The sequence below is a fragment of the Rhipicephalus microplus genome, chromosome 3 (assembly GCF_043290135.1).
Source record: "Rhipicephalus microplus isolate Deutch F79 chromosome 3, USDA_Rmic, whole genome shotgun sequence".
In the NCBI taxonomy this organism is placed as follows: Eukaryota; Metazoa; Arthropoda; class Arachnida; order Ixodida; family Ixodidae; genus Rhipicephalus; species Rhipicephalus microplus.
This window is the reverse complement of record NC_134702.1, coordinates 128043548-128068764: the sequence shown is the minus strand read 5'-3', so window position 1 is coordinate 128068764 and position 25217 is coordinate 128043548. Positions and strand designations below refer to the sequence as shown.

At 46.7% G+C, this 25217-nt stretch overlaps 1 protein-coding gene across 1 annotated transcript in view; it reads right to left on the bottom strand.

Annotated features, from left to right (window-relative positions):
• LOC142803917 (neprilysin-21-like) overlaps positions 1 to 25217 on the bottom strand; it is a 130499-nt gene that overhangs the window by 42141 nt on the left and 63141 nt on the right. The window contains exons 10-11 of the mRNA XM_075890210.1: positions 17176 to 17373; positions 11836 to 12068 (exon numbers count right to left, since the gene is read on the bottom strand). Coding sequence (XP_075746325.1) covers positions 11836 to 12068; positions 17176 to 17373 — 431 coding nt within the window. The remainder of the gene's footprint in view (positions 1 to 11835; positions 12069 to 17175; positions 17374 to 25217) is intronic.

Sequence of the window (25217 nt, the reverse complement as noted above, 5' to 3'; positions counted from 1 at the left end):
CTCGGCAAGCAGTCTGCGTCCGAATGGTTTCTCACAGTTTGTATGTTACGGTGACATCGAATTCCTAGATACGAAGACCCCATAGAGCGACATCGAGCGAGGCAACCAAAGGAGTCTTTCAAAATAGCAAGCCAGCAGTGGGCGTGATGGCCGCTCACAACCTTGAACGGCCAGCCGTAGATATATGGTCGGAATTAAGGCATCGCCTAGATGATTGTTAGGCATTCCTCCTCAGTAGTTGAATAATTGATCTCCAACTTTTATAGTGAACGACTAACATATGCGATCACTTTCGCAAACGCGTCGTATCTCTTACCGAGGACTGCATTTATGACCATATTGCCTGCGCTGGTATGAATTTCTATTTCGTCATGTCATCAATGTGTGAAAGGATGGGAGGGGACTGTACGCGGCGCTAGAGTTCTCTAAAGGCTTCTCGCGGCGCTTCCAAGTGAGAATATGCACCAGCCTTTGTCAACTCGTCCAAAGCGTCACTTAGGCATGAAAAGTTTCTCACTAACCCTCTGCTTTAAGCGCACAAGCAATGAAACCTTCATATGCCTATTTTGTAAGTCGGGCACGGAAAATGCTTTATAGCTGTAGTCTTCTGGAGATCAAGTCGTACACCACCATTGACGATGATGTAGCCAATAAATAACAGTTCCTGGTATGCGAAACGGCTCTTCTCGACATTTTGTGTGAGACCTGAAGACTGGATGGCACAAAGTACAACTTTCAGTCTGCGCAGATGTTCATCAAGTGTTGCCGCAAAAACTACAACGTGGTCAGGATGCACAAGGGAGGTTTGCCACTTCAGGCCTGCCAACATCGTGTTCATCACTCGTTGAAACTTTGCCGATGCGGTACAAAGGCCAAATGGCGTGACATAACCTCAAATAACCCGCCTTAAGTAATGAAAGCCGTTCTGTTTTTGTACATTTCATCAATTTCAGTGTGTCAATACCCGCTTTCGAGTTCCATGCACGAGAATTACTTGTCAAGGCAGACTCGGCCTAGGGCGTCCTCTGTCCTTGGGAGCGGGCTGACATTTTTCTTCGTTATCTTGTTCAGTCTGCGATATTCAGCGAACAGCCAAAGGCATCCATCTTTTTTCTTCACGATGACGACTAGTGCTGCCTAAAGGCTTTTCGAAGGCTGAATGGTATCATCGCAAACCATTTCTAATATAACATTTTATTCTGGCATGTTACAGTTGAATGCCACTGAGATCAGGATAAAGAAAGTAGACGTAACTGTTTTCTGACTAGGCCCATAGCCCGGCACGTGAAAATAACAAGGACAGCAGTTAAATAAGTGAATACACGAAATGCAGCACAAATAAGAACATCGCTGTAAGCAACTCAAAAAAATATCTATAAGGAGCACACAGTATATGCAACTATAAACTTGAACAGTGGTAGAGCATAGAACGCGTTATTCGAACCATATACTTGAAACACAGTGGAGTACAATTAGAGAGCAGAAGTAGAAACTGGAAGTGGTGAAATACAAATGCACGTACATCCTCACCAAGAAGCGCTTCATTGTGGATGAAAGAGCAATCCTACTTTTTCAGAATAATATAAAGATCTGCTTATCTATGATAAAAAAACAGAAGGCAAACTGTTACATATGTCCACTACTTGACAGTCACGTGATTACGTGCCGTAAATTGTCCTGTATTTAGTTGAAACAAGAGTCCACTTTCGCCAATTTTGTCCAATTGATTGCGAATGGCTTCACTTCTCGCGGCCACACACAGTACGGGCTTTGGCGGAGAGGGCGGGCGTGCTCACTGGTTACGATCCCATGCTTGGCTTTGCAAAGGGTGCCTGTGCCACCTTGACGTGGTCGAAAAACAGCCGCCGTACGTTTTTAGGAGACTGCGGGTCCGAGTTCACCTGTCACAAGAAATGTCAGCGTTGATGCCAAATACAGCCGCCTGGTTTTGCACGGACTTGTTGTTCGAGGTATAGCGCATCCAGGACGGGACAGAGAAGAAAACACAGAACTCATACATGGCGCTGTGTTTTCTTCTGTGTTTTCTTCTCTGTCCCGTCCTGGATGCGCTATACCTCGAACAACATGAATAACCTGCAAGCCCGCCGTGCGACCTTCGTCGATTGCTTGGACAAGTCTTCAATGAACTGGTCAGAGATGGCGAACGTGTCTGGAATGTCGCGTATTTCGTCTAAAAAACGAATCATGGCGTCTTTATTTAGGTGTCAGAGTGCCTTGCTTGCAGTTCGGAACGAGCACGTCGGTTTGTCTTTTTTTTAAGAAATATACTTCCTTGATGCACCGGGAACGTTTCAGAAGGAAGATAGGGTAGAAAGATAGGACAGAGCGCACACTTACAACGAGTTTTGTTGCGCAGATGGCGGGAATATATATACAGTTGAGAGGGCAAGGAGATCACACAGAGTAAAAAGCACAAATGATGGTGCATGCACCAAACCACCTTATTGCAATCTTGAACTGGCAACTTAACTGGAAAGATACTTGTATTCATTATTCAAACGACTGACTGACGGAGCACTTACGCAATCAGTTTTGCTTTCTCAATCAAAAAAGCTTCATATATTTCAAGTGCCCGCTTCTCCTAACATCTTGCCATTACTTGGAATTATGGAACTTCAGAGTGCACCCACAATTCACACAGTGACTTGCCAAGTGGCTGCCCCTAATCCGGCAACCATATTTTCGTGCTCCCTAAGGTGATCGTTAGGACAGCGCCCCTTCTAACTGGTGTAGTATCAACCACATGAAAATAAATCAAATACACATTACCTAAACTGCCTTCAACGAACATCTTTGCGTGCTTCTTATTGCACCCAACACTTAAAGATCCTTCGCAGTTAAATCTTTTACAAAAGGGGGCTCATCTTGTTTTTGGCGGGAAGAAGCCTTTATTCAAGTTTCTTCAACAAGTCTTTTTAAGTAGTGTGAAAGTTTGTGCACACAAGGAATGGCCAACACTTTCGGCTTTGGCGCGTCCAGAGATGCGTGCCGTGCATTCTTGCTCTGTTTCAATTCATTCAAAAGTGATTCTGCTATGCCGAAAAGCAGGTGATTAGGAAAAAAAAAGCTTTCTTAGTCAGTTGACTTGGTTGTCTTTGGAAATTATTTCGTTGCCAAGAACGACCACTTTCTTTCCCAAAACGGCTAATTTTGTTTTTTTTTCTTTGGCAGCCTAACCACCAAGGACCACCAAACTCAGAAGCTTGGAGGCCTCTCGCAGATTCTGCCAGAACATGTCCTTCGCTTTGTTGAAGGGGTCCTGCTCCAGATTAATGGCAAGAAGACAATCGGTGAAGAAGCTCACCTGTCTCCAAGACTTTCCTTTTAGCATATTGCACATCATTTTTTGTGGCCCCAGGAAAGTTCCGGTCCTCCTAAAAGACGTGAAACTTCTGATGATAGGTAGAAGTTATTCAGGGAAATGCGTAAGGCCTGGCTTTGCACCTTGCAATAACAATCAAAGTTATGCACACCTGTCTCGAACAGGCAGGGAAGAGAAAAGAGCTCGATGTACTCTATGAACAACTCTATGAAGAAAAAGTGGTACCAGCCTTATCAGGTAACTTCAGAGAACTGCTGAAAGTAGCTCCAGCAAAAGTGAAGCGAGAAGCTGAGAATCTGTGGGAAATAGCTGGGCTCACTAAATTTGTCCTGACGGCGAGAACATGCCTAGGTACAAGTCTCTCCGGGCTCTTCATGGCCAAGACCCACAAGAAACTGTTTCCTTTTCAGGTCACCGTATCGAAGCGTGACTCCTGGCAAAAACTTGTTAGATAGTATCTACAAGTGATAATACAGTGCTGACCATTGGGCATTCGTTGACCGTAAGAAAACCCCAGGACGTTTCAGATTTTCTACGTGATAGGTGTCCCCAAAGTGCTTGTGATTTTCTGTGGACGTTAAGGACTTATTTTAGTTCCTACCTCAGGACATTTTGTGCGAGGAGGTGAAAAAGTGCATGCAGTGCTATAGTGAGCATGTTTTTTGTAAACTTTGTGGAGCCGACATAGATAGCTTCCTTGAACTTTCAACTTTTATTTGCAGTCGACGTTAATCACGTGAAACGACAAATGGTACATTCAAAGACAGGTCGTGTGTATTGGATCCTGTATAGCTCCAGTCGACCATTTATTAGCTCGTTATGGCAAACGCTTACAAGCGAGGCTCGGCGAGGCACATACCGTTAAGGTATTCCGCTACGTTAAGCATTTTAGTCTTTTATAGTGCAGAAAAGTGTAACACGAGGCAGATGTCGATGAAATTTCAGCAATTTTGAAAACATGGCTAATCTGCAAGTGACGACGGAGTTCTCTGATATTAACAGACTGGAATTTTTAGACCTAGAGCTCATAATTCTGCCAGAACACGTGTGCTGGTCATGCGCAAGCTGCTCCAAGAAAGCCCTGTTACCCATTATTTCTTCACACTCCAAGACTCCTAAGCAACGAACTGCCAAAGCATGTATGATGGCATCATTGTCAAGGTCTTGACATTACCAGGTACATAGCGGTTTCGGCAACTATGTTAACAGACTTAAGAAAGCATTCTTTCCTGACCACTTGCTAACGGGCATAGCACAATCACTTTTGATTGCATTGAAGCAGGGCAAGAATGCACGGCACGCGTCTGTGAACTAGCCAAAGTCGAAAATGTTTGCCATTCTTTATGTGCAGAAAGTTTCGGACTGCTTAAAAAGAATCATTGAAAAAACTGGGGTAAAGGTTGTCTTCACGCCAAAAACAAGCTAAGCTCTCTTTGTAAAAGATTTAACTACGAACGATCTTCAAGTGTTGGGTGCAATAAAAAGCACGCAAAGATGTTTGTTGAATGTATCGTAGGCGTTGTGTACCTGCATTATTCATCATTTGGTCGATACTACACCAGTGAGACGGGACGCTGTGTGAACGATCACCTTAGGGAGCACGAAAATCTGATGCGCGAATCAGTGGGCAGCCACTTAGTGACTCTCGGCACAAATTGTGGGTGCCCCCCGAAGTTTCGTTAATGCCAAGTAATTGCAAGACATGAGGACAAGAGTGCACGCGAAATATATGAAGCTTTTTCGATTCGCAAAGCAGAAACTGACTGTGTAGGTTCTCCGTCAATCTGTGGTTTGGATATTGAATAAAAGTATCTTTTCAGTCAAGTTGCCAGTTTAATATTGAAATAAGGTGATCCAGTGCATGCGCCATCATTTGTGATTTTTTCTGGGTGTGATCTCCTCGCCCTCAGAACTGTATATATAATTCCGCCATCTGTGCAAAAATTGGTTGTAAGTGTGTGCTCTGTCCTAACTCTCTGTGCTATCTTCCTTCTGAAAGGGTCCTTGCGCGCTATATAGTATATTTTTTTCAGAAATGCAGTACAAACCAGCCCAAGTAACCACTCTTTTGCAGTATATTTCAAGTACATTGGGCTCCTTTCCTTCCCTAACAAACCTGTTCGAGACAGGCGTGCATAAGTTTGATCGTGGAGGCAACGTGCAATACCAGGCTTTGCGTTTTTTCCGTGAAAAATGCTTACCCAGCACAGGACGTTTCTGGCCTTTTGGGTGGACTGGAAACTTTCTTGGGCCACATGAAGATAATGTGCGAGATGCTAAAAGGAGAGGTTTGAAGCCTGGTAAATTTCTTGATCGATTGTATTCTAGCCATTAACTTGAAGCAGGGTCCCTTTAAGAAAACGAAGGAAGTGTTCCGGCATGATCTGCAGGATGCCCCGCAAACTGCTGAGTTCCTTCGGCGGTCCTCGGTAGTTAGACTTCCAATGAAAAAACCAAACATACCCCTTTAGGGACAGAAAGTGGTCTTTCTTGGCAACGAAAGGAGTTCCAATGACATGTAGTGCCTTTCAGAACTCCGTCCAAAATAGAGCGTCCATCTGAGACTTCATAAAACTGAATTGGTCAGTCGCGTCAGCCAAGCTTCCGGCAGAACAAATGCTGATGAATTCGAGAGCTGCATTTAACAGGCAGTCAAGCGTTTTCCCAAGGAACCCATGACAGAAACAACTTTGAAAATTTGGCAAGTTGTGTCTGCTTAAAAAAAAGCGACATCAAGTTACTCCAGTCTGACAGGGAACAAGGATTTGTCATGGTTCTCAAACCACTCTGAAAAAAGGTGGTAGCAGCCTTATCAGGAAACTTCAGAGAACTGCCGAAAGTAGCTCCGACAAAAGTGAAGCGAGAAGCTGAGAAGCTGTATGAAATAACGAGCTCACTACATTTTCCCTAACAGTGAGGACGTGCAAAGTTGCAAGCCTTTCTGTACTCTTTACGGACAAGACCTACAAAAACTGTGTCCCTTTGGCGTCAACGTATCGCAGTGTGACTCCTGGTAAAACTTCTTCGGAGTTATCTACAAATGCAAATTACAGCCTTGACCACGTAAGAACCATTCGTCATAAGAGAACCCCAGGATGTCTCAGGCTTTCTACGTGATAGGTGTCCCCAAAGTGCTTGAGCTTTTTCTGTGGACGTTAAGGAATTATTTTATTTCCTACCTAAGATCATTTTGTGCGAGGTGGTGAAAAAGTGCATCCAGCGCTATGGTGAGAATGTTTTTTGTAGAGATTGTGGAACCGACATAATTTATTGATATGTGGGGTTAAACGTCCCAAAACCACCATATGATCATGAGGGACGCTGTAGTTAGGGCTCCGGAAATTTCGACTACCTTGGGTTCTTTAACGTGCACTCAAATTTGAGTACAGGGGCCTAAAACATTATCGCCCCCATCGGAAATGCAGCCGTCGAAGCGTCAATTTCATTCCACGACCTGCGGGTCGGCCGCCGAGTACCTCAGCCACTAGACCACCGCTGCTGAGCAAAGAATCAAAATGGATAGCTTTCTTAAACTTCTGAACTTTTATTTTCAGTCAACATTCGTTACGAGAAACGACAAATGGTACATTCAAGGACTGGTCGTGTGTATTGGGTCATGTTTTGCTCCAGTCCTCAGTGATATTTCATTAGCTCGTTATGACAAACGCATACAAGTGAGGCTTGCTGAGGCACATACCGTTAAGGTATTCTGCTATGTTAATGAATTTTATCCTTTTCTAGTGCAGAAAGGTGTGAAGCAAGGCAGCATGTCAACAAGAGTTTCAGCATTTTTTTCTGAGAACGTGACTAATCTGCAGCTGACGATGAAGTTGCCTGACAATAACAGACTTAGATTTTCAGACCTAGAGCTTATCTTTCTGCCAGAACACGTGTGCTGGCCATACACTCACCACTCCAAGAAAGCCCTGTTACCCTTTATTTCTGCACACTCCAAGCTAGTTAAGCGAGGAATTGCCAAATCATGTATGATGGCATGATTTTCAAGGTCTTGTCATCACCAGGTTCAGAGGAGTTCTAGCAGCCGAATTAACAGACTTAAGAAACCACTATTTCCTGATCACCTGCTCTCAGGCATAGCAGAATAACTTTTGAATGCCTTGAAGCAGGGCAAGAATGCACGGCATGCATCCCAGGACGAGACAAAGCCGAAATTCTCTGCCAATCATTAGGTGCACAATGTTTCGCAATGCCTAAAATAATCGTTGAGAAATACTTGGGTAAAGGTTGTCCTCACGTCAAAAACAATCTGAGCTCCCTTTGTAAAAGAGTTAACTACGAAAGATATTTAAGGGTTGGTTGCAAGAGGAAGCACGCAAAGATGTTTTTAGAAAATATTATAGGCGTTGTGTACTTGATTTATTTATTGTGTGGTCGATAATACATCGGTCAGACGGGGTGTTGTCTGAACGATCGCCTTAGGGAGTACGCATATTTGATGCGCGGATCCGTGGGCAGCCACATTGCATGTCTCTGTTAGAATTGCACGAGCACCCTGAAGTTTGATGAATGAGAGGTAATGACAAGATATAGGGACAAGAGGGCACGTGTGGACTTGAAGCTTTTTCGATTCGTAAAGAAGGAACTGAGTGTGCAAGTGCTCCGTCACTCAATCTGTTTGATAATGAATACAAGTATCATTTTAGTTAAATTGCTGTTTCAAGACTAGAAGAAGGTGCTCCGTTGTATGCGGCATTATTTTTTCTTTCTTCTGTGTGTGATCTCCTCACCCTCTTGAATGTATATATATTGCCGCCATCTGTGCGATCAAATAGGTTGTAAGTGTGTGCTCTGTCCTATCTCTCTGCTCTATATTCCTTCTGAAACGCTCCTTGCGAACAAAGGCAGTATATTTCTTTCAAAAATGCAGTACCAACCAGCGCAAGTATCCACTATTTAGCCGGTTTGTCCATTCTTCAATTAGGCGATGCCTCTGGTGTAGCCAAGTTATCGGTCAGAGAAGAACTGTGCGTTACCCTCAATCACACTTTCAATATCGTCTGTGTTACCTGCACCTACAAGTATTTGGGCGCTTGACCACGGAAGTATGCTGACCTATTCATCTAGAACACTGACGATGACATGGCCCCCTAGAGTTGTCTTCGACTATACAGATTGTTTCGTAGAAAGAGAGATGTGTCTTGAACGAAGGTCGATGATTGTCCTTTGTTCGGTAAGGGAATCCATGCCCAATACGACATCGCGAAAATATTGCCACAGGACAATGAAGCATACTGGGTAAGCACGACCGCTGACAGTCATTCGTACTGTACACTGTCCCGCTGCCAACACAAAACGTCTGTCGGCAGGACGAATCACGGGAAAACCCTATTTTGGCGTTACTTTCTTTAGTTGCTCTGAGAAGGCACCGGTTGTTGCAGAAAAGATAGCTTCCACTCCATTATAAGCTGTCAAACTACGGTAGTCTGTAAGTACGCCAAGATCAGACATTCAAGTTCTGGAGCTGGACGTCCATCTTGGTGTCGAACACGCCTGGTGCAAGTGCTTCAAGTTTGGTCGGGGTGTGTCGTCGAGCTCATTGCAAGCTCTCGTCGTAGCAGCCCTGGTGTCTCCATCGGGACACCATCATCATGAGCTGTGGTCAGTAGAGGTACTTCATCTGTTTGCCGGTAAGGAACCTTGCCTCTCAAGGCCACTTTATTTAGTTTCCCCAATGAGGGCTAGGAAACTTTTCTTGCGCTGCTTCCGCATAGCTACGGCCCGGTGATAAGAAATAGCTGTACGACAGTAATGGTGATTGTGATGAACTGGAGGGCGAGTACTCAGCACGTTGCAAGTAGTAGCACGATGCAACTTAGCGGTGGCGCTCTCCGGGTCGTGCTCGTGGGGCGTTAAGCGCCAAACCACGATGCCCCATGCGTCTGTACGGGCAAAACTTGAGGATGCTCATTGATATCTGTGTTTTAACTTCCCCAAAACACCATGTTATTATGAGAGACGCTGTAGTGGAGGGCTCCGGAAGTGTCGCACCATCGGGGGTTCTTTAAAGTGCACCCAAATCAGAGCGCATAGGCCTATAACATTTTCGCCTTCAATGAAAAATTCGGCGGCCACTGCTGTATTTGATCCCGCAACCTGTTAGTTAGCAGCCGAGTACCTTGGCAACTATACCACCATGGTGGGGCATATTCTAAGGAAGTGACCAGGCTACGCTCAGTGAAAGCACATTGGACGCTGTTGGTCGGAGGTGCTTCAGAGGTCTGCTTTTTTTGAAACTTCCAAAACAACGTGGCAGTAGACTGGTAACTGTGATCGCTGGCGTCGTTCGTAATGCTCACGGCGCGTGTTGACCAAATCTCCTGGTCTGCGTGCGGCCGCTCCGCAACTAATAGCGAAGTTTCATTCACTTTGAGTCACCGGCCGATAAGCCCCCAAAGAACTCCTTCACGTATCATATTTGTCAGTGATGCCTCCGCAGGCTGGGAGGATGATGGGGTCAGTAGCCGCAGCTCTTCGCACACGACTTCGCGTATGATTTCCCGCAAGTTTTTTTTCGTATAGAAAGGCTGTCGAGGGCAAAGAAAACATGACGCTGCTTCATTTCATTATCCCCACTAATTAGAGAAGCCACCCGAGGGAACTGGGCAAGCCAATCTTCTGCATTTTTTTTACAAGCGAAGCGTAGAAATTCGGAGGCACTCGCGGCTGCTGCAATGCGACAGCGGTGGGTGCGGCTAGTTGGTTGGCTCTTAATTAACGTCGAGGATTGTTTTTCTGTCGAGTGTGCTCAGGTAGTGTTCCGAGTTCTGGTGGAAACCCTTGCAGATGGCAGCTACGGCGAATCACTTGGTGGTTTGGGAGGTCTTGTTGTTTCATGCAGCAGTAGCATCAGGAACCTGCTGCATACCCGGCAGTTCCACCAGTTGTCCCACAGACGCAACGATGAAAATACGTGCAAGGTTGCATGGGGGGCAAGCCGCAACAACTCCGTTTCAATAGGCTCACGTGCGCCCTAGAGACAGAACAGAACAGCAGTGCCGAAAGCGAAAATACTAGACCGGTCCCAACTGATGCGCTCTCTTTATCAGCGAGGGGCGTTTTCATTAAGACGCTGTACTATCATAAGTTAATCACTGACGCGTTGATTATGTATTGGCGATACATGCGTCGAAGGTAAAGCGATAAAGATGGAAAGCTATTGCGGCACTATTTTAACGGATTTAAAAAAAAACTGTCGGATCGAGTAACCGCTTTCATTTACGTCACAATTCTCTTCTAGTAAAGTCGCTCGGCCATTGATAATGTCGCGGGTGCCTCTAAACGTAGTATACGGCCAAGTTTGAAACTTTTTGTCCTTTTTAGATTTGACAGCATTCACCTCAGCCGCTCCCCTTGGCTCATGCTCTGTACGCAAGCGTTTGCCTCAACAATTTGCTTCTATTCTTTTCAATACTTCAAGATGAGTCCCGTATCAGGTACCTTCTTTTTACTTGCATATTTCAGGTTCTATATCGCAGAACTACTGCCCCAAAAAGCCTAGAAAGAATTTTTAACGCTAATCACAAAAATCTCAACAATGCTTGTCATACAATGCATCATACTGAATAAGGCACCTGCCTTGCGAAATTCTTCAAATACAGCTTTTCTTTCTAAATAAACTAACAACACATTACACATTAGATAACAAACTCTTTAGTGAGATCAACATCGACCACTTACCATTGGCGTTGTTCATCATGGCAGTGGTTGGTTGATTGACGGCCAGTGCATTTCATGGTTTTTCATGATAGGTTGAGTTGTTTCTTTGTTGGAGCGCTATGCTTTCTCTTTTAAATTCCACTATAGAAAGCCCTATTCTAGCATTACAGAACGTTATTGTTTGCCTGTATGTAGGCATAAATGCCTGGTGCCCATTGTACGTTATATGAACGTAAATGTCGTTGTCGCAGGCTGCAATCCACCAGATGTTTGGCGGACTTGGTTTTGCTGGTCCAAGTCCGTGCAACTTATGCGTGCTGTACAGCTACTCTGTGGGGTTGTCGACCATCCACGCGATTGAATTCTCCTGATGTGAAGCAACCTCGACACTTAGGAGTGAACGAAGAAATCTATAGGTGGCACAAGTCTTCGATGTGAGGCTCTGGTAGAAGCACATGCAAGTCGCATTCGTTGGTGTTCTGCTGAAAGGCATCGCAGGGGCAACACTGACAAAAACACGCAAGGGAAGTCTTCGCTCCGAACTGACGTGATGATCGCATTTTGTAACGAAATCTCTGTAAACTCAATTATGAGCGTTCATTATTCTTGGCATTCTTTTAGTTTCATCATAAAAAGCTTACACTCTGAAGTGGCATGTATCTGACATGAGTGTGAAATTGAACCAGAGCCACAGATTTCTATTTTTCAGAAGACTTATTGGGTGCTCAGAAACTTGGCAGTGTTTCATTAAATATGAGTGAAAGTCAAACAAGTGTATTACTCAGTGCTTCTGTCAAGAAAGAGTGTACACTCACCATTCCAAGTCCACCATAGTCCATTGCTATGGGCCCATCAGGGAATATGAACGGCCAGTGTATTAAGGCTGATGGTACTGTCACTATATTGTAGTTGTTATAGTAACGAGCCGTGAAATCTGCCTCGTCGTACAGCGGAGTCTTCTGGTCGCTCCAAGCGTAGTGGGCGGTTACCGACGACGCTTTCATCCACGAACGAAAAAGACCGGTGACTGGCACATCGCCCAAAGGTGCTGCGGCAGGCATTAAACAATTAGGTTTCGCTCAAGTTTTGTTCGCCTACTACATAACAAGTAAAATAAAAAATAAAAAAAACGAACTCACCCATTGGGTTTAGTATTGGGACAATAATGGCATATAAGGATATAAAAAGATGTCGTAAAACAACATAAACATTCAGTACGAGCATTAAATTAAGCTTCCTTCGTGCTAAAAGAATTTATGGCAATAACAGTCGACCACACTGCCTGCAAACATTGGGGGAAATTATAAGCGCAATTGCATTTTCTTGTCTCTTAAAAGCACCACTGCAGAAGACGCTTGTACAAATGGAGGAAGGCCTGCGCTGCTGTCTTGCTGTAGCCATAAAGCCGAATCGAAGAAGATGATGAATTTTCACTGATGGTGGTTTCTATAAAGGGCATAAACTTATGGTTGGCTCTTTTAGATGACACTATATTCGGTGACAACACAACCGAAATAGCCCACCTTTAAATGACCTATTGGAGAATAAACAGCGTCATTATGGCAAATGCAGTCTGCTTCAACATAGCATACGCAGAAAAAAAAGTATTTGCACATTTATTTAGAGTAGATCTATTTATTTAAATGCGGCAATTATTCACACTAAGATGTCGTAGTAAGGGTTGTCAAGACGCTCTCTTCGAAGAGGTAATGTCCAGCAATTTGTCGTCAGTAGATGTATTTATTCAAGCTAAGGTGTCTTGCCGAAAATCTAGCTGTCGCCCAACTAATTTAATGCATCTGGCACCAGAAAAATTGTGGCTGCGGGATAATGCACGCCACGCACTCACATTTGTGGAGCGAGTAAAAAGCAGCAACGGTCAGTAAGGGTTTCCAACGGCGTCACTTTCCTATACACGTGATAAAGGCATGTTTGATTCATGATGATCAATATTTATGTGAAAGCGTAACGGCACAACAAATGTAGTATAGCTCGGCAGTAGAGAAAATGTCTAAGAAACTACACGAGTGCTTTGCGTTGCACCTTAGTTGGCCGGTGTGTTCACACTTGACTGCATTTACATGAAACTTTCAAACTCCTATAAGTATTGGCAATCGCACCCACACACGCTTTCCAATTGTAACTTTGGGTGAAATAGAGCTTAAGCGAAGAAAACGGAGTCGCTAAGCAAATGTTGAGGAAAACATTGTAAAGGCAAAAAAAAACTTAATGTCCGCTTCGTTACTGTGGGCTAATGCGTGGTTAGCTCCGAGGTATGAACACAGCAAGCTTCTAATTCTCCCCTGACGGGAGCTCCTCTCGAGGCAGTGTGCGTCCGTGGGGTGCTATGAGCTTATGAACGCCGTCGCTGGTGGCAGCATCCGTGCGGGCTCTTTCGTGTACTTTAGCAGTTCAAGGGGCGAAGCTCCTTAAAACGGCACTGTTCATCTCTCGTCATAGTCGTAGTGCCTAACCAGTCTTACGCTTTGACCTGCAAGGTGGTGCCGGTGGGAGATTTCTCCTGTGCGTTGTTGATCAATAAAATATTCGGAGCGTGCGCGTTAACTTAAAGCCGAATTTTCCTGTCTCTCAGTCCCAAATAGCAGCCATTGGCATGCATATAGAGCACTATCTGACAAGAAAGGGTTGCTACGCTATCCTCGCTGGGCGTAACCTCCTTGGTTTTAGAAAGGTTTAGTGAGCGTTGGGCAGCAGTGCCATGAATACAGTGAACTAGTATATACCATGAATTGGTGGTCGTTAAAGGTGGGAAGTAGACAAGAACCGCAAGCCCTAAGAAAGTGTGCGTGTGCCGCCTCTCGTTTACTCCTTGGAATATCAGCGGGGTGGCGGTGCTTCTATATGTGGAATATATCATGGGAAGGTGCGAGATGGTGGTACTTGGAGTGCTGTCCAGATGGACGAACGGACACACAGACAGAAGCATGGACGGACGCACGGATGGCTGCACGGACGGATGGACGCATGGACAGACGGTGGGGCGGATGCATGGACGAACGCAGGGATGGACGCATGAATAGACGTGATGAACAGACGCACGCACGGACGGGCGGATGGACGCATGGACGGTCACACAGACGAACGCATATATGATGAAAAGATACGAGATGGTAGTACTTGAAGTGTTGACTAGATGGATGAACGGACACACAGAGAGATGCATGGACGGACGCACGGATGACTGCACAGACGGATGAGCGCATAGACGGACGCCGGGGTGAATGCATGGACGAACACGGGGACGGACGCACGGATGGACGTGCGGGCGCATGAACAGACGCACGCACGGACGGGCGGATGGACGCATGGACGGTCACACGGACGAACTTATGGACGGAAGGAAGCGAGAACGATAGACGGATGGATGCTTCGCCCTACTCTCTATCATTCACCCCGTGGATGTGCTGCTATTTCCTTTACATTTATTCTTTAGCAGTTATTTCATGGCTGAGGTTCGCAGCTGCGAGGTTTCTTGTGTTGAAGATTAACGCAGTGCTTACAGTGATTCACCTGCAACGAAGTTTTACTGCTTGATGAAAGCTCGCTGGGAGGAGAGACGCCAACATTCGCCGTGACAGGTAATACTTTTGCTTTTTTTTTATTCAGCGCAAGCTGTTATGCTTTTCTCACCATAAGGAAGGCGCCCTTGAAGTGAAACATTGATTTAGAGCTGCCCTAAATGCTATATACCCAATAATTATAGCCTGGACAGATGTACATGTTTTCACGCTGAGTGGCTTTCATATAGTTAAACTTTTCATGGTATTTTACGAACACCGTTGATTGAACAGAGTGTGCACCGACAGAAAATCGCAGATCTTACACTTGAATATCGTAGGAAATGCCAGTGCATTTCTATATACTAGAACACTGCCTCGTTGCCCACTCCTGGATACATGTGCGGCGGCCGCCCCCATTGTTCCCGCTGCAGACAGGTTTTGCTCTGACGCGTAGTGGCCCCTAACCCAAAGGAAATGGTTGTAGCACTGAGAAACTCAACATTCAGGCCAAATATACAGAAAAAATGGCAGCAAATCTATGGGGTGAATGATGGAGAGTGGGGCGAAGGATCTTTGCGTTCATTCGTTCTTGCTTCCGTCCGTTCATGCATCCGTCTGTGTGACCGTCCGTGCGTCCATTCGCCCGTCTGTGCGTGCGTCTGTTCGTGCGTCCACACGTCCATCTGTGCGTCTGTCCCTGCGTTCGTCGATGCATCCACCCCTGCGTCCGTCCATGCGTCCATCCGTGGGTGCAGCCATCCGTGAGTCCGTCCATGCTTCTGTCTGTGTGTCCCTTCGTCCATCTAGTCAACACTCCAGTACCACCATCTCGCGTCTTCCCATGATATATTCCCCATATAGAAGCACCGACATCCAGCGGACAATACATGGACTAAACGAGAGGTGGCACACGCACACTTTCTTACGGCTTGTGCTTCGGGTCTACTTCCCACCTTTAACCACATCAAGTTCATGGTGTGTACTAGTTCACTGTATTCATGGCACTGTGGCCCAACGCTCAATAAACCTGTCTGAAACCAAAAAGGTTATGCCCAGCCAGTATAACGTAGCAACCCTTTCTTGTCAGTTAATTCTCAATGTACATGCCAAAGGCAGCTAAAGGGGAATCAGACACAGGAGGATTCGGCTTTCAGTTAACGCGCACGTTGCGAAGTTTTTATTGTTCAACAACGCAAAGAATTATCTCACCAGCACCAGCTTGAAGGTCAAAATGTAAGACTGGTTACACACTACGACTACTACTACGACTACGAGGGACGAACAGGGGCCGCTATAAGGAGCTTCGCCTCTAAAAAGCCGGCATGTGAGCCCTAGAGCTAGGCGAAAACGCTGCAGGCACTGCACTGACGGAGTGAGCAGTACCAAAGGTGGCAGCACCCTGAGTGGGGTCGCGCGCATCGACGCACCCTAATACCTTGCCTACCGCCCAACAATTTTTCCTTGTCCTAACATAAAGGTTGCTATAGCTCGCTCATATAAACGCTGAGGAATACGGTAATATGTACGTGCGTTTCCCGCGTTCTTTAGGCTTGACAACAACGTATATCGGTTTCGTTCACGATGCATTGGCTTCCTAGTTTATATGTTGCAAGCTGGTGTGCATGTTTCGCGCTATGCATGGTTGTATGTTATTTTCGTTAGATTTAAATAACAAGAAACGCTCTTCTAAAATATTTTTTGTAGTATTATTGTTTTGTAGAGTAATATTGTTTTTTGATAGTTGCGACTGCCTCGCAGATGATTCTGATGCGACTTCGGTATTACTTGTTTTGATTTACTTTCGAATTTCTGCAGGTGCACGGCCTCTGGCGCAGCGCACTTGCCTTCTCTGCAGTCGCACGTCGCGTCATTGGCGCATCTCTCTATATAGAGCTTTGAAAGGAGACAGAATAAATAAAATAATGCCATTGAATAAAAGCACCTTTCACTGTCGATTTTATAGTACACGATGAAGCTGCGGTGTGTTTAGTACACACACCGACCTGTCTACACACTTCCGTTCGCAGATGCAAGTTCTTTACCATTACGTACAATTTGTGTCCTGTACAGAAGCTTGCCTTTATTCAATTTTTCCTTTCTAAAAGTTAACCAAAGCCTTTCAAGTTTTGAAAAAGCAGTCACCAGTTGCAAAGGAATGCGAGCAAATTACAGAACGCTTGTAAAGTAGCCGCGCGTGCAGTATGGGAGGGAAATGCTGTCACCCCATGGGACGCGAAAATGGCCGCGCGGATGCTGGACGCCGCCACGTTAATTTTGCCACCTATGCAAGCGCAGTATGCCGATACTGATTATATTCGAATACAAACACTGTATAGAAAGCATTCTGCGAATGCGATACGGTGACCTCAGCGTTATCATTTTGCCGAGCTAAGCTGAACATCAGAAGTATATTCTGCTCTCACCTGGTTACCATTACTCCTTCCTTTCAGAGTTATGAACGAAAATGCCTTTTTCGCGTGCAACTGCACCCATTATCTTCTTGCATATTTCGCACTTTGGTAAATAAAGCTGCCTGATTGAAACTACTTACCACTTGGAAGAAGCAACCTACAAACTCTCGTTGTTCTCGTCTTTCGTTCGCATTTAAGGGTGTGAAATCTTTTGAATACCCACCGAAAAACCTCTCGATGAACTCGCTGTCTAGTCGGTCTCCTGGATCTCCCACATTTACCACTAAGTCATCCAGCTTTGCCTTTAGGGCTTCGAAAGGTTCCTGGCCAACCCATGAGGAGTTCGCTATTACTTGCTTGAAAATATCGAGGATGTGGGACACCATGACCTTCGTACGCCGCTCCAAGACCAGGGACCCCACTGCTCCATACATAAAGAAACATATAAGGGTAGTTTATTGGGAAATTTGTGCTACGTACTTTGATAATGACATTCAGGCAGCACGGCCAAAGATGGTATCAACAATAAAAACATTGTAGCCGCACGCTGTTGCTCCTGCCACATCGTCAATTTTATCAGAATTCCGTCGTCTAGGGAACAGCCATGACACGGTCTCCGTGGCAGCCTCGCAGCACTCAAATATGCATTTTGATAACTAATCTAAAAGCCTAACTACAAGATATTCTTGCATAAGGAACTTACTGACACAGAACACCACTTGTCCAATCAAGAGTTTTAAAAAAAAGTGAGCGTAGATGAAAGTACACAGTTCATACGTGACGACCAAGTGTCATGCCCACACACCTTGAAATCACGTTAAGGTTTCCTTATTGTTACCAATAAGGTGCGTTACGGCGCTGCTCACCAACACTATAATGATGCATTTTTGTCACAAAAAGGACGTCACAAAAATACGCATGGCCAGATAGCAAAGAAAATAACAGTTTCATCAAAATACGTTGAACGAACGACATCTTGCTTTACGACACTATACGCAGCGCCACTGTGCTCTAGGCAGTGCATCCTAGATATCAAACGTGACGCACAAGTCTTGCAACATTGGACGCCCTGAGCTATAGTGAATTAGGAAGAACCGTTCGCTGACCAGAGGGAGCTGCGTTGCTAGCACTAGCCCATCATAAGTTTGCTGGCATAGAGTTTCATACAATAATAGCTAGAGTGGAATCTTGCGCTAGTGTCTACGCGGGCTCCTTCAGCGGCGCTTGTACCCGAATGGGAATGATGGGAATTGCAGGCTTCGGATCTGCTTCGGATAAATCTCGTTCTTGAGATTCGTGACGCTTCTTTTCTGAATGTGAATGATATAAATGAGAAACTATAATAAATTGAAACTTGCTTCATTTTTTGTACGCAAACGGTTCTTGTGACGAGGCGGTAGAAGTTAAACCTCGACAAACTTCAACAAAACTCGACTAAATATCGACCAGGGTATGCATTACTTCGCCATTGCGTTCTAGATTTGGCATCAAGATGCAATGAATTATTTTTTACAACATTTAAGAACAAACATACTTCGTTTTTCCTCCAATGTACGTAATATCTGTTTATCAAAATAACAGCCAAGTGTTTGGAAGGAACACTAAACATTTTGTCTGCAGCGACGCCAGGTGTGTCTGTTCAAGTAGTCTGCCCCCAACGCACCTCTGGTTTTGTTGTGAAGTCGAGTCAGAAGAGCGTGGCGGTGCGTCTACTCCGTGTCGCCGTCACTTTTCAGTTGATTTCAACGAGTATTGGCAAGAAGCACTAAGAACAAACGTGATCTCGGCGTAACATCCTGCACTGGCATGGAACGCTGCACCTATGCGCAGCGGTGAGTTGACGACGCATCGCTGAAACTGTCAAACACGACTTATACAGCTCCAGCGTTGCAGTAAATTCAGAGGCGTAGCAGTTTTCACCTTCATTGAACAACAAAGGCACAGCTTCAGTTCTTCACACCCACCCCACTACCCACTCAATGCAAAGAACAAAACTGAAACTACAAAAAAAGATACGTAGACAGTTCACTGGCTAACACAATCCAATCCGAAGCCTGTACTTCCGACAATTCTCATGAGATTACATGATCGAAGCGCCAGATTCCTCTCTAGGTAATAGTGTATGAAACTCTATGTTCGCTGACAATGGCTCTCAGGGGCACGCAGTCCGCTCACTCCCGCGGGCAGAGAAACGTGGGCTTCACGTTTCATTTTGACTGACCTCAGCCTATTATTGCGTTTTTTCTTCGTTAAGCATTACGTTCTGTCGCTGCTGTCACACTGGAAAACTCGACTGCATGGGCTGAGCACAGTGCCGCTACGGAAGGAAACGCGAGTGCTGTAGTGTGCGACGTGACGCGTGACCGATGCAGCTGGCGTATGTTGACATCGACTGGCTATAGAGCATTCTGGCGGCTACCTGGGATCATGAAGTTTCCTAATAAACACCAGAGGGAACTCAGACGCTAGCGTCTATGGGAGCTGCAACGCACGGCGCTTCAGTAAGCATGGAAATGATGGGTAATCATCGTACTTTTGGACTGCATGTGGCTTCGTGTGTATTCGTGTGGCTCAAAGCTGTTTTCTCACAGCACAAAAATAGCAAGAGTTCAGCGCTCACGCTTCACCACCTTATTTCTTTAGGCTTACCTTTTCGAATGGGGTAACGAAGTTCAAAAGAGTTCGTTATTTCATTCGAAACTAAACCGAAACACAGCATTAAACGAAGCCATAGGTACGATTCGCCACCTGCAAGTACGAAGACTAGGCAAATCGGTAAATCCGTGTACTACCCATCATTCCCATAGTCTCTGAACGATCGCAGCGCCAGAGTCTTCTCTAGCTGATTTTAGGAAACAATGTCTGAGACCATCACAGCCATAGATTGAACATTTCAAAAACATTACATACTCATCGAAGGAGCTTCGCTCCATCGTCAGCTTTGTATTGTGGATTGTCTGTCAGTTTTTCCTCAGCATCATATTGTGACGTGCTTGCTCAAGAAAGACGATGGCAGTTGTGCATGTGCCACGAAGGACTACGAAATGGACGAAAAAAAGAACTCGCTTGCGCGTTCTAATAAAAAAGATAAACCTGCTTCTGGTGTCTCAATCTCTGCGGCAAGACCTCTGTTTCGACGTCGCGACACTGGTGGAGGTGCCGGGGTCTACAACCGGATGCTGGACAGTCTTGCTCGGACCCGTTCACCTAGTCCAGAGACCTAGCCTCTCGTCACGACTCCGCTGCACCGATTCAGTCGGCGCCTAGTAGGCCTACGTCTGCAGTCCACACCTGTTCCGCCTCTAACCAGCATGGTAGCTCCTACCACATCGACGGCTACCCTTCCATCGCAGACCTCTCTTCCCTCCCAGGTGACTCTTGAACATCCTCGCGTTCCTGAAGTTTTCCATGGGGAAGAGTACGAGGACGTCAAGGACTGGCTCGAACAGTTCGAACGGGTCGCTGTATCTAACCACTCGAACGAACAGCACAAACTTGGCCGTGCATATTTCGCCCTGGAAGATAGCCCTCGAACGTGATACGAGAAGCACGAGGCTACTTTCCAATCTTGGGAAGATTTCCGTTGAAAGCTCCTCGCCACATTTTCGAACACGGACGGACGGGATTGCGCACAGCAACTGATTGAGGCTCGCGTACAAAAACCCAACGAAACAGCCGCCATGTAAGCAGAGGGTATGATCGATCTGTTTTGACGAGCTGACCCTGACATGCCCGAGCCGAAAAAGGTGCGTCACCTAAGGCAGGGTGTCAAAGAACCAGCGTTTGCGGGCCTCGTACGAAATCCACCTACAACAGTAGATAAGTTCATAAGAGAGGCGACTGTCATCGAGCTCGCACTGTGACAACGATACCGACACTTTGACCGCCTGCGGAACCACACGGCAGTAAGTGCTGCAGCTGAGAACACTGCGGTATGTGAAAGTTTCCTGCGATAAATGATTAGGAAAATACTGCGTGAGGAACTTCGGGCCCTCTTCGTCTCTCCTACCCAACCGGCCGTCGCATCTGTTGTCGAAATCGTCCGCCAGGAGTTGAGGCAAGCCGTTACACCACCCGCGCCAAATCTTGAGCTACATCCAGCGACCTACGCTGATGCGGTCCGTCGTCCTCCACCGTCATTTGTGGCGACACCCTTCCAGCCACGACCCACTGCCGTAGCTTGGTGGCAACGGGATTCCATGAGACGACCACAAGTTCGCCGAACTGACTTGTGGCGCATGGCTGACCGTCGACCTATTTGCTTCCGCTACGGAGAGTCAGGTCACATTGCCCGCTATTGCCCTCATAGCGATTCCGGGTTCAGGAACTTTTCTCGTCCCGCTTCTTTCCGCTCTGAAGACCGTCGTGCCCACGATGCCGATCAACTGTCGACTGGCCAACCAACTACACCGCGTCGCTGGCGATCTCCATCTCCTGCACATCACAGTGACTTCCCTCAGAGCTACGCGGACGCCACCAGAGGCCGTTCGCCTAGCCCGCGCCGGGGAAACCAACTGCTGCGACCTCCGGGGGCAAAGTTGCCAATTGTCGAAACACCGAAAAGTTCCCCCTATCATCGCAAAAAGATACGACGACAACCACGACGAATACGACGATGAATACGACGACTAATACTAATGCCGGTGAAGTTGTACGTGCTGATCTTGGCGTTTTAATTGACGGACATTACGTTACTGCACTGGTCGACACTGGCGCCGACTTTTCAATCATGCGACAAGAACTCGCCGACCGCCTTAGAAAGGTCAAGACACGGTGGACAGGGCCACACATAAGGAGTGCTGGTGGTCAGCTGATGACTCCCGCGGGTAAATGCACCACTCGACTTCGCATTCGGGATTCTAGCTTCGTGGCCACTTTCGTCCTGTTGCCAGACTGCTGTAAAGAGCTAATTTTGGGCATGGATTTTCTTCAAGATCATGGCGCTGTTATCAACATCCCTCAACTTATGGTGACGTTTTGCGCACATCCGTATGTCGACGACAGCAGCGACGAACTACGCGGCCGTTTGCGAATAGCCGACGATGTGACGCTCCCACCAAGATCATGCTGCCTTGTGTCTGTGTCCAGTGGGTGCCCTTCCTATAAAGATGTGATAGTGGAGCACATAGTCGCTTTTTTGCTCACGCAAGGCATTTCCATCGCGAGAGGCATCCTAACGCTTACTGGTGGACAGGCAGAATCGCTCCTCACAAACTTCAGCAACGAGCGCCGTCAAATCCAGAAGGGTACCGCAATTGCCTACTTCGACGGTATAGACCAAACCGGCGATTGCTGTGCTTTGCAACCAGACGACGCGACAGTCCCTGCCTCGACAACTTTGTCGGTGGAAATCTGCTTCACGCTACGGCCCTCGGATAGGAAGCGCCTGCTTGGACTTATACACCAATTCGAAGACTGCTTTTCACGTACGTCAAAGGTCCAGCGGACACCATTGACCAAGCACCGCATCATTACTGAAGACAACACGCGACCAATTCGGCAAAACTCCTACCGTGTGGCTCCGAAAGAACGCGAGGAGATTCAGAAGCAAGTACAGACGATGCTCGTGGATGACGTCATACAACCTTCCAAAAGTCCTTGGGCGTCCCCCGTGGTTTTGGTCAAGAAGAAAGACGGCAGGTCGCGTTTCTGTATTGATTATTGCAAGTTGAACCAAGTCACGAAGAAAGACGTCTATCCACTGCCCCGCATAGACGATTCCCTCGATCGGCTGCGTCATGCGCGCTACTTTTCTTCAATGGACCTCCGCAGCGGCTACTGGCAGATAGAAGTCGTCGCGAAAGATCGTGAAAAAATGGCCTTTCTGACGCCTGATGGCCTTTACGAATTTAAGGTGCTTCCTTTTGGGTTGTGCTCGACGCCAGCCACTTTTCAGCGTCTCAAGTACACCCTACTATCGGGCCTGAAGTGGCAAACATACTTGGTCTATCTGGATGATGTTATTGTGTTCTCAGCATCATTAGAGGAACATCTCAGCCGTCTATTTATTTATATATTCACCGTACTCCCAGCCATACGCTCGGTCGGCCTGACTTTAAAACCAGAAAAAAATGTCCTTTTGGTTTCAACGAACTTAGCTTCCTAGGCCACGTCGTCAGTGACGAGGGTGTTCGACCTGACCCGGCCAGAATAGACGCCGTAGCGCAATTTCCTGCACCCCATGACAAAAAGGAGGTGAGACGCTTCTTAGGGTTGTGTGCTTATTACCGGCGATTTATCGAGGACTTTTCGTCTATTGCGGCGCCATTGACACGACTTACACGTGATGATGTCCCCTTCTTTTGGGGTGAACAGGAGCAAATGGCATTCAATGAACTACGACGACGCCTGCAAACACCTCGAGTCCTGGCGCACTTCTACCAGGACGCCCCTACAGTACTTCACGATGACGCCAGCAATGTAGGTCTAGGTGCCGTTCTTGTGCAGTGGCAAGACGGCTGTGAAAGAGTGATAGCCTACGCCAACAGAACTCTCTCTCACACAGAAAAGAACTACTCGACCACGGAGAAGGAGTGTCTCGCCGTGGTGTGGGCAGTCATCAAATTTCGTCCGTATCTTTACGGCCGCTCCTTCAAGGTTGTTAGCGACCATCCCTCTTTGTGCTGCCTCACCAACCTTAAAGATCCATGTGGTCGTTTGGCGCGCTGGAGCCTAAGGCTTCAAGAGTTTGACATGACCATCGTCTATAAATATGGGAAGAGGCACACTGATGCCGACTGTCTCTCACGGTCGCCAGTGGAAACTGTCGCTCCTGATGACGAAAACATCGACGTGGCATTCTTGGGAGTTGTCAACACGGCCACTATTGCACGAGAGCAGCGCAGTGACCCTGAGCTGTTACCACTCATTCAATATTAAGAAGGACGACGTAAAGACGTGCCGCGGTTATTTGCTAGAAGACTATCTTTTTGCTTGCGAAACGGTGTTCTCTATAAGAAAAACTTCTCGCCAATCGGTAACCCGCACTAGCTCGTCGTGCCTGCCTCTCTTCGAAATGAAATTATAGAAGCGTGCTATGATGAAGCAACTTCTGGTCATCTAGGCTACACCCGAACATTGTGCCGACTACGATGCAAGTACTAATGGTAAAAGTGACCTGCTGCTGTTAATTATCACGTGCGAACTTGCACCGACTGCCAAACACGCAAAGCGCCTCCCAGCAAGCCAGCCGGTCTTTTATATCCAGTCGAAGCGCCAGAAAAGCCGTTCACCGAGTTTGAAATGGATTTCCTGGGTCCCTTTCCAACTTCCACAACAGGAAACAGATGGATTATTGTGGTCACTGATTACCTGTCTCGTTATGCGGAGACTAAAGCAATGCAGCGCGGCACAGCAGCAGAAGCCGCTCAATTCTTCATCGAAAACATCGTCCTTCGGCATGGTGCTCCGACAACAGTGATCACAGGCAGACGACCTGCCTTTACCGCAGAGCCTTTGGAGTCGGTTCTCAGACTCAGCGGTACAGCTCACCGGAGAACAACTGCATACCATCCGCAGACAAACGGACTGACGGAGCGCCTCAATAGGACCCTCACAGACACGATGAGCATGTACGTTGACACGGAACATAACAACTGGGATCAGATATTGATTTCCGTACGTGGCCTTCGCTTATAACACCGCTCGACAAGAAACCACTGGGATGACACCGTTCAGTCTAATCTATGGTCGCGAAGTCACGACAGCATTGGACGCCATGTTGCCGCATGAGTGTGACGACATCCATGTAGACGCCGAAGAATTCACTCAGCCTGCCAAAGAAGCTAGACAGCTCGCGCGCGTGCGCATCTTTCATCAGCAGCATCAAGATGCACAACGCTACGACATCCGACACCAGTTTATTAGCTACACACCAGGCGACAAAGTGTGGGTCTGGATTCCGATACGTCGACGTGGACTGTCTGAAAAACTGCTAAGACGGTACTTTGGTCCATACAGCGTCACGTGACGCTTGAACGACGTGAACTACGAAGTTGTTCTCGACACTAATTGTAGTTCTAAGCGCCAAAAGCATTTGCCCAAAGTCGTGCACGTCGTGCATATGAAACCGTATTTATAGAGTTAATTAGCTCCCGGTTGCCGTTTTCGTACGACCACTTCCGGAGGGAGGCAAATGTCAAGGGCTTGCTCAAGAAAGACGATGGCAGTTGTGCATGTGCCACGAAGGACTACGAAATGGACGAAAAAGAACTCGCTTGCGCGTTCTAATTAAAAAGGTCAACCTGCTTCTGGTGTCTCAATCTC